Raw genomic sequence first — 13,675 nt, forward strand, 5'->3', positions numbered from 1 at the left:
AGGGGTGCAATAGTCATTCATCTCTCACCTACATCCCAGCAAAGGAAATCAAGGGCATCAGGAGAAACTGTCAGTCACATGATTAGGCCTTCCAGAGAAACAGTGTCAAACGCCCTGGCCCTATCTTCCCTGGAGATACAGATAAATACAAAACATTTTAAATATTTGTCATTTTTAAAGCCAATCAAATAGGCCTTTTCTTTGTTACCACATGGCTCCATCATTATATTGAGCTTCCCTTAAAGGGCCCCTGCTCCCTTTGAGCCCAGGGATGCTCTTCTCTCCATGTATTCTCTGCAGGGCCTGGGAACTGACATAGCCCCAGACATGCACACAGAGTACCTACCCAAGACCTAGTCCCCACTACCCAGCTCTCGTCTCCACAGAGAGGCACATGGACTTTAATAAGGACATAGACCATGAGATAAATAAATAAATATATGTATATATATTTACGCCCTCAATAAAGAGGACATTTGATTGGATGTAGATTTCCCTCTCATTCAAAAGCATTCAGCCCATATAGGAGGCGTCAGCCCATACTGGGTTGCAATGAGATCATACAAATCATAGGGCCAAGGGATGTGAGGGCAGGAATGTGGATGCACTGTTACTTCCAGGGATTTACAAGCCTTGCTAGGAGTCCACCTTGGGGAAAATGCTCACTTTATTGTTTCTGCTCATCTTCCGCTCCACCCTGCCTACCTTGGGCATCTTTGTCTGGATCAGCTCTTCTGGGGTGTTGCCCAAGGGGGGAAGCAGCCTCTTCTTGCTGTTTCGGGTCTCTGAGAGCCACTGGGGAGGCAGCTCAAAAGGCCCAAAGCCAAACTGCAGGGAATACTTGGCAGGGAATGTCTCGGGTTCCATGGGGACTGCTGGTGCCACCTGGAATACAGAGTCCACTGTACCCGGGGGTGGGGCAGGGGATGCAAACTCTGGCCCCTGCTCTGCCTCCAGGCAGGGGCTGAGTAGCTCCTTAGCCTGGAGGTCAGCTGAGCCAGCGTACTTGGCTTCGCTCTCTTCCTCATCCTCCGTGGGCTTAAATATCTGCTGCTGCCCGATGTGGAACATCTCCAGGAGCTGGCTGCCTGAACGCATGCTGGGCTCCAGGCTGGCATCTGCCACCTCGCTCCCTGTGCTGACCACATTTCGGCGACTGTACCGATGGTGCAGTTGTACCAAGGTCCCCACCAAGCACTTGCGGACGGATCTGTTCACAGTAAGAAAGAGCACAGGGTTCGCCAGCAGAGAGACTTTGGGCAGCCAAATGGCCGTGAGCAACAAGAAGACGGAAGTATCTGAGACGTTGAGCACAGTCTGGTAGACAACCAGGGTGGCGTAGGGCACGCTACATAAGATGAAGACCATCACCATGGACAGAAGGGTGGCGTGCAGCTCAGCCTCCCTCGGGGAGGCGTAGGGGATGGAGATGGTGTTCTGTGGGGTCCGGAGGGCTGCTATGATGACCTTCTTTTTCTGGCTGGCACTTAGGGCCCGTCGGATCAGTATCAAGAAGAGGAACACCACCACCACGGGCACAATGACCGTGGTGATGTTATAGACCAGAACGTAGACCAGGTGGCCCAAGGAGTTGCTCCAGACTTCGGTGCAGGTGGACATGGCATAGATGTCGGCCACATTGGTCACCGCGAATACAGGGACGCTGGCCACCACTGCATGGGCCCAGATGTAGATCACTAGTTCTCGGGACTTGGCATCAGATATTTTTCTCTCCAGCGGATAGAGGACAGAGTAATACCTACAAAATGCACAAGCAAAATTCATTTCACAGAAGAAGATTTTAAATTAGAGGAATCAATCTTAGTGGGAAACCACTGGGGGAATTAGTAAGCTAGACCTTAAGTTTTGAGGAGTTTGCTGTACTATTCATAGTTAGCTTTATAATTACTGCCACCAGAACTAAATCCCAAAGAGTACCCTCAGTATAAAGGTTATCTCCTTCTGTTGTAAAGACATCTATTTTTCAATTTAGGCATAAAGAGTAATTTGTAAGAAATTTTACATGGGCTGGAGGAGCTTTAGGGCAATTTTCAAAGCTGCTAAAAGAAAGAAATATGTCTGCTCCCCTATCCAAAGTGGACTCATGCCACGGTGTATATGCATGGATATTGTGAGCATTTACAGCTGCCTGGGGCAGAAGAACCCTGTATGAGGGACGGACTCTGACAAAGTCCTTCCACAAAATCAATTCTACTGAAAAAATTATGCCTGCTCAAGAGCCATTCTTTCCATGATGATCACCTAGCACCCCTAAGAGCAATTAATAGGTCTAACATGGCTGCCGGAGGACTTTTTTCCTTCAAGCTTGACTTGATTATTCCATAACCACCTAATCAGAATTCCAAAAGCACCATGTTTCAAGATGACCAATGATTTGGGGAAACTGAGTAATTTGTTAGCCCCTAGAGCCATGCCTGTCATGAAAGGGCAGCCAATAGCCAGCAGAGATGTGGCAAGTTTCTTCACCCTTGCTCGGCCCACATCTGTGCAGCCAGCTAATGCTAGAGTCGACCTTATAGCCTATTAACACGCATTCCCTCCTCAGGACAGGTGAGCATGCATGCCTTCCTGTCACAAGGATTTCTGAGTATCACCTCTGTGCTACATATTGTACCAGGCACTGGGATACAAAGATGAAAGGAAACACAGGAACGTTTCTAACTAAATGGGAATAAAGGCATGTAGACAACAAATGATAAACAAGTAGGTGATGGCTCTTCTGGAGGTATGCATAAAGGAGGCAGGGGAAAGGGAGCACCTGGGACAATGTCAAGTCTGGAGTCTGGCAGGGGACAAGCTGGGGGAGAGACGATGCAAACACAGGATAACCGTGATGACCAGAGATGGATGGAGCATGGTAAAATGTGTTCTAGATCTCTTTCTGAGGGGGAGGAAAAGAGAAAGAAATGTGTAAGTTACGCATGCTCTCAATTTTTTTTCTCTGAATATAGATGAACTTTTCTAACCACCCCTCAATAAATCCAATGTGATGGCACCATACCCACACATGAATACATGCCAGGAGACCAATGTCTCTGATTCTCATTTGCTAAGTGACACGTAACAAACCCAGGTCTCTGGTCATTTCTGATCCCATGATATGTTGGCAAACAGACTGCAACACAAGCACACAGCCTCACGATGAATAATTCTGTTAGCATGTACATCTCTAGGAGATGATGCAGGAAGTGTAGGTGGCCTCCCAATTAACTTGCTGACTTGATGCCATGAAACAAACATCTGAGAAAGAAATGAGACAAGGGACTATTTTCCTTTTGTCTTGGTGCACACCGTACTTATGCTTTTGAGTAATTTGCATCTCTGAATAATGAAATAGGAATTTACCAACCTTCTTCTTCTACTGAAAGAACTTGTTTACCCCCTTTTAAAAATGATGGCAAAAATACAGTAGATTTTCTGCTGGAAAGAAAGTAAGGATTTCTTATGATTTGCATATTTTCTTGCCTAAAGCCAAAGGCTCAAATATAACCCACAGGGATGACTGCATTGCTTCCAGGTAGAATAGCAAATTGTTCAGAATAATGTGTTTCCACTCTTGTTGAATCCTATTCTTAAAAAAATTTCAGAACTCATAGCAGCATTATTCACAAAAGCCAAAAGGTAGAAACAACCCAAATGTCCCTCAATTAGTAAATGGTTAAGGAAAAATGTGGTATTTGAGTACAATGGAATATTATTCAACAATGAAAAGAAATGGAGTAGGTTGTTAAAAGAGTAGATAAGAATTCTCATCAGAAGGAAAATTTTTTAAAAATTGGTATCTATAGAAGATGATGGATGTTAACTAAATCTATAGTGAATCATTTCACGACAATATGTGTAAGAGAAGTCATTATGCCATATACTTTAAACAGTGCTGTATGTCAATTGTAACTCAATAAAATTTGGGGGAAAAAAAAGTACTGATACCTGCTATAACACAGATAACTGCTTTAAAACATTATGCTGAGTAAAAGAAGCTAGACACAAAAGAACACATATTGTATGATTCCCTTTATATGAAATGAACAAATAAACCTAATTACCTCCCCCAACAAAAAAAATTTTAATTAAAAAAAAAAGAAAGAAGAGAAAACCACCACCACCACAATATAAAATCTTGGAAATAAATCCTCTAAAGGAATTCTGGTAATATCTGGCCAGGTCCAACTGGACTGTCTAATCATTTGTTAAATAACCACTGAATTGTTCTCTTGTTCTTCCAGAAATGTTTTCATCCTGCATCAAAAGGCCCTAATTGCAGAGTTATCAATCTGACGAGCAAACAACTGCAAATTCCAAGCAAACACCGCCGATTCCCACCAAGCTGAAACTGTGTCACAATCCAGCTCTGCCCTACCCTCTCATGATGTAAACCCGCCCCCTAATTCCACATCTTCTCTCAATGGTCCAACTGGCCATAGCTGCTGTCTTTTATGAGGCATTCTGTTTCAGCAACTCATTCTCCTTTTGTTGACCACAAGCAGATTAAAAGCCGCCTGTGGAACATTGACTATTCATCATTTGCTTCATGATGCTAATTTTTCTACACATAAAAAAAAAAAGTTGAGCCCCTGACTACCTGATCTTACCTGTCCAAGGCAATGGCAGGGAAGCTGAGGATAGTCACAGAGCAGAAGACTTTGTGCAAAAACTTGACGACCTTGCAGAAGAGCATGGTGTAGATCCACCAGCAACAGTGAGGACTGGTGCTGAGGATGATGTCGAACGGGACACAGACCAGGCTGGCACAAATCCCCGAGCAGGCCAGGTTTTTAATGAACCTGTTGGTGACAGATTTGAACACGGTTGTGCGGCAAGTTGACCATAACACCATGAAGTTTCCTGGCCAGATATGCAAAAAGAAAAATAAAAATGTTTTAATAAAAAGAAAGAAGACAAAGGAAAGAAAGAAAAGAAGGGTTAAAAAAATTGAAAGCCCACATTTGAGAGTTCATTTCAAAGAACTTAAAGACATAGTATACTGGCAATTTATGTGAAATTATTAAATCACTTTTGTATATATCAAAAAGTCTAGGAGGATTTTGAGTGGTGAGTTTTGTTATTTAATTTTAGGCGTAATAGTATTATGATGATGACTCCGTCTCACCTGAGTATAAACAATTTGCTAGGTATTACTTAACCTCTGCTAATCTATTCTAAGTTTGCAAATGAGCTCCGCATTACCAAACTCTGCGATAGAAACAGGACGGAAGCCACACATGTGGCTTAAAATTTTCTAGTACCTACATTTTTCAAAAGTGAAAAGAAGCTGCTGACATTGTATGCCAGAAACTAATACAACATTGGAAATCAACTATACTTTAGTATTTTAAAAATGTTTTTTAAAAAGCAGGTGAAATTTGAATAGTGTATTTTATTTAACCCAATAGATCCCAAATATTAATTTCAACATGTAACACAAATTTGCACATAACAACAAAGCAAGATAATTACCCAGCTGATTATTTCATCTCATCAGCACTTTAGCTTCTTCCTAGCTTTATAAGGTACACTAAGGATAATTCAGTGTATATTTTAAATAACACAGTATTCGACCTCAAGATACTTTTTAATTTTAGGCATTATGTTCTAAATCACCTAATCCCCCTTAGAAATGATTCAAGTTCTGGACCCATTCTTCCTCCCTCCACATTCCCATTATATTTTCTAATGCTGGATTCCATGACAATACTCAGCGCCAGGGCGGTGGGCACAGCAACACAGTTAGCACACACAAGCTGCCTACTCCTTATTCCTGGTGTCTATTTTACTACGGCTCTATTCCTTCTTCAATCTGTAATCATAGTTTTTAAATGCTTATAATTTCTTTCAGATTATTCTACTGTTTCTAGTTCTAGACATGTTAACTTTGCCATTTATTGGGTCTGCTGCTCTCTTTTTACGGTTTTACTCATATGGTTTTTAATGTTGGATTATGAGCTCATAGTACATGGGGTTGTTTTTCTGTGGCAGGCTATAGTCCCTGGTTGTGAAAGTGTTTCAAGTGGCTAACCAAGCACACATTAATAATTTGCTGTGCTTTCATGTGCAGATAAAAAAACAATATGGTTGAAAGACCATTCTGAGAAAAGTTAGTAAGTGTGTAGGGAAATTTTTATCCTGGGGAGAGGCAGGATATTTTAATGACCAAAAGCATAGACCTTGAAGCCTTACTCCTGGATTCAAGTCCTAGCTCTACCATTTACTTGCTGTGTGATCATGGGTGAATTAACTTCTCTGTGCCTCAGTTTCTTCATCTGTAAAGTGGATATGCTAACCATGCCTGTGTCCTTGGGGCATTGTGAGGATTAAATAAGCCAAGACAAATAATATATGTACAGCACTTAGAAAAGCTTCTTGTGCCTAATAGGTGCTATGTAAGTGTATATGTCGCTGCTATTATTAGTTGCATGAAGTTCCAGAGGGTACAAGGAAAGGTCTAACAGAGGCAGGAAGAGTGAGAGTCTGGGCCAGAGTTAAAGAAACCTGGAGCCATATGTAGAGATGATAGAAAAAGACAGCACAGCAAAGGGACCTGGAAGCAATCAGGAGTGAGTGACCAGGTAGGACTGACTGGCCTCCAGGGTCCCAGTGGAACACTGGCATCTGCCAAGGAAGAAACTCTTAGGTTTACCCCATGGAGGTCCCTTGGGTGGTGCTGGCAAAATCACAGCAGACTGTCTCACGGGGTCGCGATGGGTGCCTGGGACTATGGTGTTTGAGTAGCTGTAACAACTTGAGAGCTCTCTCCTCAGGCCTGTGGGACACACACATCTTGTCTCTCTCCTCACTGTCATCTGGATTCAGTGACTTCACTACAGCCTCATCTCCCAAGCAGGGCGGGCAGGGGCCGCTGCAACATCTGCTCCTTCCTAGAATCTCCTGACTCCACTCACATCACATGAGAGGAATCAGATCAAGGACGTGTCTTCTGCAGATGGAGTCCTGCTCCTGGAATCCATCAAGCCCATTATAAAACAATCCAAACACCCTATAGAAATCTTGCAGCAGCACACAAACATGATTCATCTTAATAAGGCACCGGAGTGAATTTAAAACCACAAAGGATCAAGAAAATTGAAAAAAGAATCAATTATCTTGACATGGTTCATTAAGAAAAATGAAAAATCTCAAAGTAATGATGACTTTCTAATAATGCTTTCAATTCAATTATCCAAACAGCTTGAAACCATCAAGAGATTGTATCGTTATAGGAAAAGTTTTTAAAATCCTATCTGGCCAACAATAATGTTACAAGTAATAAAATAATGATTACAACTATATTCTTTGTTTAAAAGACTTTTAAAAACATTCATAATTATCTTCCATCTTCCCAATAGGTAGCCACTAAGCACCCTTGTGCATTTAGACTCACAGTTTGAGCCATTAAGAATTTTAGTCAGAATTGAAACTTTGAAAACATTTTTTTCAAAATTGTTTGAGGGGAAAAAAAAAACTACAGTTGACCCTTGAACAAGGCAGAGGTTGATCTGCATACAACTTACAGTCAGCCCTCCGTGTCCACAAATCCTTCGTATCTGCGGATTCAACAAACCACGGGTTGTGAGGCACTACAGTAATGACTGTTAAAAAAAATCTGCATATAAGTGGACCTATGCAGTTCAAATCTGTGTTGTTCAAAGGTCAACTGTATTTAATTTCTTGCCACTATGGCTAGAAAGTAAAAGTGTCCCTGAATATCTGAGGGCAAGACTTCATTTTGTTTAGGTATGATTCAGACATAGTTTCATTATGACACTGATTTTTGGGAAGAGTTTTTTTTTGTTTTTTGGGAGGATTTAGGAGGCCCAGTTTTATTATCTGCATTTGCTAATAAGGTGCTTTGGTTTTGAGGGTTTTTTTAACTTTTTTTTAATTGAAGTATAGTCAGTTTACAATGTTGTGTCAATTTCTGGTGTACAGCATAATGCTTCAGTCATACCTGAATATACGTATATTTGTTTTCATATTCTTTTTCACTATAAGCTACTACAAGATATCGAATATAGTTCCCGGTGCTATACACTATAAATTTGTTTATCTATTTTATATGTACCAGTCAGTATCTGCAAATCTTGAACTCTCAATTTATCCTTCCAATCCCCTTCCCCCTGGTAACCATAAGTTTGTTTTCTATGTCTGAGTCTGTTTCTATTTTATAAATAAATTCTTTTTTTTTTTTAGATTCCACATATGAATGATATCATATGGTATTTTTCTTTTTCTTTCTGGCTTACTTCACTCATAATGACATTCTCCAGGGCCATCCATGTTGCTGCAAATGGCATTATTTTATTTTTTATGGCTGAGTAATATTCCATTGTATGAATATACCACAACTTCTTTATTCAGTCATCTGTAGATGGACATTTAGACTGTTTCCATGTCTTGGCTGTTGTAAATAGTGTTGCTATGAATATTGGGGTGCAGGTGTCTTTTTGAATTAAGGTTGCCTCTGGATATATGCCCAGGAGTGGGATTGTTGGATCATATGGTAGGTCTATTTTTCATCTTTTGAGGAAAATGGATGTTTTCCAAAATGGATGCACCAAACTGCATTCCCATCAACAGTGTAGAAGGATTCCCTTTTCTCCACGTGCTTTCTAGCATTTATCATTTGTGGACTTTTGAATAATGGCCATTCTGACTGGTGTGAGGTGATACCTCATTCTAGTTTTGAGGAAAGAGTTGTTTTTTTTTTAAATGCCAGAGGACAAAAAAAGTGTGAGATTGATTAACTAAACCCATTTTGAGAAGAGCAGAGGTATAAAAGTAACTAGGTGAATTTTAAAGCATTCAGCAGTTCCCTACTGCCACTAAGGAGAAAACAAATACAAACTTTTCAACACCATACAATACCCTTTAAGATATGACCCCTGGCTGCTCCCATACTTACTACCCAAAGTTGCAGCATCATGATAGAATGAAATGACCCTGGAAATCTGTAAAGGGCAAGCCTGTGTTTTTCTCTGAACCCTTAAATCTTCTGCCCAAGCAAAACCCTCAAAGGGAACTCCCTTTCATAAGAAAGAGTGAGAAAGAGAAAGCAAAGGAGAAAGTGAGGGTAAGACAAGTTAGGGATAAAGAACTCCTCAGTGATTTGACACAACATTGTAAAATGATTATAAATCAATAAAAAAATGTTAAAAAAAAAAAAAGAAATAACGTGTATGTAAAGTGCAAGAATGTGAGAATCAAGAAATGGAAGAACCTCAAATGAAATCATCAACTGCCAAAAGATAATTTCAGAACCCTTTATTAACAAGGTGACATCACAGATACAAATAAACTTCATCCAAAACTGTCAAAAAAAAAAAAAAAAAAAAAGAACTCCTCATTGTAGAGAAGACAAATGGTACCTGGAAGGTTAAAAAAAAAAGACACTGTTCTGTGAGCCGGGGGACACCAATATTAAAAGTTGAGGTTCAAAGTTCACACTTCCAAAGGAAAGTTTAAATAGTTTAACAAGCATTCTAACTTATTCTGATTTTTAAAAAAATCTTTTTCTCTTGAATCTATACGGGTAAATTTCCTGGCTACCCAGAGAGTCAGCACAGGCAAGGTGGTAAGTAGCTTTTTGCCACTGGTATTATTATGAATTATGGCCGCAGCAAGAATGTGGGGGAAACCATCTTGTAGCCAGAGGGCTGTGCCTGCTGGTTTTCAGTACAATTTGCTCTTCCTCTGAGTCTAAAAGTTTGAGCCTCTCTCTCACTAATGAAGTGTCAATTTGCTGTAACTTGTGATTAAACTATCTAATATCTGCCCAACTCTGTTTAAGCTGATCATTATTACCATGAGAAAATTGTGACTTTAGTTACAGTTAATTTGATTCCAGAGGGTTTTCCAAAATGATACAGGAGGTTCACATTAAGCAGGAATTGGATTAGGAGGAAGAAGCAATGTATTAAGTTTATTAAAATTCATGGTGAATTTTAAATAACTGCTTTGAATGAAAAGCATCTTATGAAATATATATCCCCAATCTAACCTTGGATGGTTTCTCCTTAGAATATTTGTTCCCAATGAATAATTCAGATAAAATATTAACAGGATTCAGTTTTGTAATATATAAAAATATATAAAGAGACTCCAACAGTAGCCTCTGCTAGTCACTCCTATAAGGCTGCACAAAGGATTTTAGGTGAGTCTACAACAAAGGCACAGATGTTTTAGCAACAGTAGTATCCCCAAAGGTAAGGCAAACTACATAGCACAATCAAGACAAAAAGATCCTGGTGCCCACAGCCACCAGAGTTCTCTTGTGAAGTCACAAAGCCCCCAAAACTAGTTCAGTCCCTCACATATCTTAACACATGGATGTAAAAAGTAAGAAGAAAGACACACTGAGTCTTAATAACTGTCCCTCTTTCTTTGACTGCTCCAACTTTTCCCATATAAATCAACTAGAACATTTCAAGAGTCTCAGTATCATTGGCCCCATCTAACTGTGACAGCTCTGAACCTTTAATAACCACAGGCTCGACCTCCTCCTCAGTAGGTGTATGGAGAAAGCTCCCCAGGAAAAGGAGGAAACAAGTCATCTAACTATGATTAAGTGTGCTCCCCTTGGATTTGCATCCTAACAATCCATCCTTGATTGAGTGGAGGTGTAGTAGTTCACTGCCCTAAATATCTACCACACAGACAATCTTGCTAAGAGATCCTTGTCTGTATTAAATCGCTCGTGTAGTCTCTGAAGTCAGGGTCCGTATCTTCTGCACCATTCATACTGCATTTAGCCTAGAGGGGTTATTTCTCCCATAAAATACTGTAAGATCATGAAGCCCGAAAAGAACCTTATCTGGAAATTCTGTTGACCCTCATGAGCAGCAACCGCAGTTTTATATGTAGGAATTGCTTCATAAGACCCCAAATAACTGAATAAGCTTGAAGTTTGAGATAGCTTGATCAAAATTACCAGAATTTTTTTTTTCTGTGTATTCAATATTGTAGGTACATCTACTGATGATAAGTGCCTTCGATCAACAAGCCAAATGTTTCCTGTCTCCCCATGGCCAGCACAGTGTCAGAGCAGCTTGAGAGAGATGGATGCATGACACATCGTGCTATTCTCTCATCAATCTAGTGGACGGACACACAACACTCATGCACTCCAGTCTCCTGTTCCATCTGTTCCAGTAACTACAATTATGCCGTCCCAAAGGGAAAATTATGTTGGAAATATTTCCAAAGAATGCAAGGCTAAGATAATTAGAGGACTAAGAAAGGAAAGTGAGCCCAATTCTACTTCAGTTCACGGGGACCCAGTGTGGCTGATGCAATGTGGAGGAGGAAGAATCTGGAAATGAGTCTCTTACCCCTCCTGATCTGGCACATTCTGACAATGACATGAATTCAAAGGTGAAAATTCCATTCCTGTTTCTTTATCTGTGTTTGGAAGGAGAATCAGGAGAAAGGGGAGAGGCTGGAAGGTGCGGAGCAAGAAATGGCATCCTAACAACTTCTAACAGATTTCAGGCCACTGCCTCACTACTGGGGAGGTTGCATTTGCTCCAGAGTGGACCACCCGTGTTTCCTTCCCCACTTTCTCCAGTTCCTGTGTGGAAGAGGCAGGCCAGCAGGAGAGGAGTGTCTGCAGAGTGAGGAGCTGGGACCAGGAGAGCTAGAGCAGCAGATGTAAAAGCGCTGAAGGTGGCCACACCCAGGCCAGGGCCAGAGACAAGTGGTCAAGGCAGGGGAGGCTCTGGAAGGAAGTGATGGATCTGAAAGTCAGGGCAAGGTAGAGAATAGAACACAAGTGGCACTGAAAAGATGAGTTACAGCACACAGCCCATCAGGGCCAAGCAACAACATAAGAAAATGGAAAAACAAAAAAGCTCAGATAAAATACCAGGAGCCAAGAGCTCTGTAGGAAGCGGGAAGTGAGGCAAAGTAAGCAAAATAACAGATCAGCACGTGGGCAACAAGGAAGGAGCTTGATAACTGAGACAGACTCAGTCTAGACTCTGAACTTGGATTTGATTCCTTGTGAGGCAAGAACTGAACCAACAAGATAGATTTAGAAGACTTGCAGGTGTAACATGATTTTGAAAATACCTGTAATGAAGGGCGTGTGGATGGGCAGAAACAACACTGTTCAGAAAGCAAATCATAACACTTCTCTTTCTCTCTTTTCCTCTTTTGTCTCCTTCATATAGCAGCGAAGGATGGAGAGAGAGGAGAAGAGGGCAAAAACTTGAGAGCAAAATCATAGAATAATTTCAATTCCATTTATCTCCCATGCCCAGCCCTATTTTGTGTGTGCATTTTCCAGTGACTATTTAAGGCAACCAAAACCTTCTGTGCTGAAATATTCATTAGTCACATTGCTAAAAACTGGACAAAAGGTTTCCTTTCTTGTATCATGTTCTAAGAATCCAGGATTCATGATTATGGTAACCACAGTGATACAGACAGAGGAATATTCTTCTAACATTTTAGCATTTCATGAATAATCCAGCTTCCAATTCCTGCATTTTTCCTCTAATATTAGTTGATTTGAATAACACTGAGTTATTTACCATGTAATTTTCCTGCTGGTTCAAAATACAATCAGCATGAAATGCTATTAGCTCGTTTAAAGCACTAAGATCAATGAGGATGTGTGACCTCTTATTTTCCTATTATAAAACAAAAGGCAGAAGGAAGAATTTTTTATCTTGCTAGATATCGATTTTCTACTTTGTGGGTTTTTTAAAGTATTGGCTTTCACAGTGCAATCAATGTGAATAAAGTAAATAAGATAAAATACAAAATCTGTCACTTTTATTAAGCTCCAGTTTCCATTAGTCTTGCCCCTCACATTATTCTTATAAAGGTTTAAACATGAAAACACCATGACTGGAGGCAGAATACTGGCTAATAAATATGAGCCTACAAATTTTAATATTACCCCAAGTAAGGAAATAAAAGTGAGCCTATATGCAATGGTCAAGGAAACAATGACATGCTACAACATTTTAAATTGTCATTCCCCTAATTAGAGACTCTAATTCTTTAATAGGAATAAGAAGGTAATCTACAACATTAAATTCACTTTATATACTCCCATGAATGAAAAAAACCTGAAAGAGTCATCTATACCTCCTTGTTTCCACATAAGACTATGTAAGGCTTGTGCAGAGAAAAGATAATTTTGCGGACTGTTGAGACTTCTGGGAAAAACAATACTTTAAGGCCGCCTGTGGTAATCAGCTTCCATGATGGCCAGTGACCCCTGCCTCCTCATATTCATGTGCCTATATTGGCCTCTCCCACAATGAACAGGGCCAACTTGCGTAAAAAATAGGACACAGCAAAAATGACAGGGAGACATCTGAAGCTAGGTCATAAAAGACACTGCCACTTCTGTCTTAATCTGTTCTGAATCATGCGCCTTGTGGAAAGCCTGGTGAGCAACGGGAGCAGTCCTACAGAGAGATCCACACGGTGAGGAATTGAGGCCTTGTGCCACTGGCCATGTGAGGGAAGCAGACCCTCCAGCCCCACTAAAGCCTTTGGGTGACTGCAGCTCTGGCTAACGTGCTGACTGCAACCTTTTGAGAGATTTAGGCAGAAATACCCAGCTAAGCTGCTCCTAAATTCCTGATCTACAGAAACTGTGAGATAATAAATATCTGTTATTTTAAGCTGCTGTGTGTTGACGCCT

General features: G+C 40.6%; 1 protein-coding gene across 1 annotated transcript in view; it reads right to left on the reverse strand.

The window, feature by feature from the left end:
- Positions 1 to 425: 425 nt before the first annotated feature.
- GPR176 (G protein-coupled receptor 176) overlaps positions 426 to 13,675 on the reverse strand; it is an 80,599-nt gene continuing 67,349 nt past the window's right edge. The window contains exons 2-3 of the mRNA XM_010965127.3: positions 4,614 to 4,866; positions 426 to 1,759 (exon numbers count right to left, since the gene is read on the reverse strand). Of these exons, the coding sequence (XP_010963429.1) occupies positions 637 to 1,759; positions 4,614 to 4,866 (1,376 nt within the window). The 3' untranslated portion in view covers positions 426 to 636. The remainder of the gene's footprint in view (positions 1,760 to 4,613; positions 4,867 to 13,675) is intronic.

The sequence above is a fragment of the Camelus bactrianus genome, chromosome 6, assembly GCF_048773025.1.
Source record: "Camelus bactrianus isolate YW-2024 breed Bactrian camel chromosome 6, ASM4877302v1, whole genome shotgun sequence".
Lineage (NCBI taxonomy): Eukaryota > Metazoa > Chordata > Mammalia > Artiodactyla > Camelidae > Camelus > Camelus bactrianus.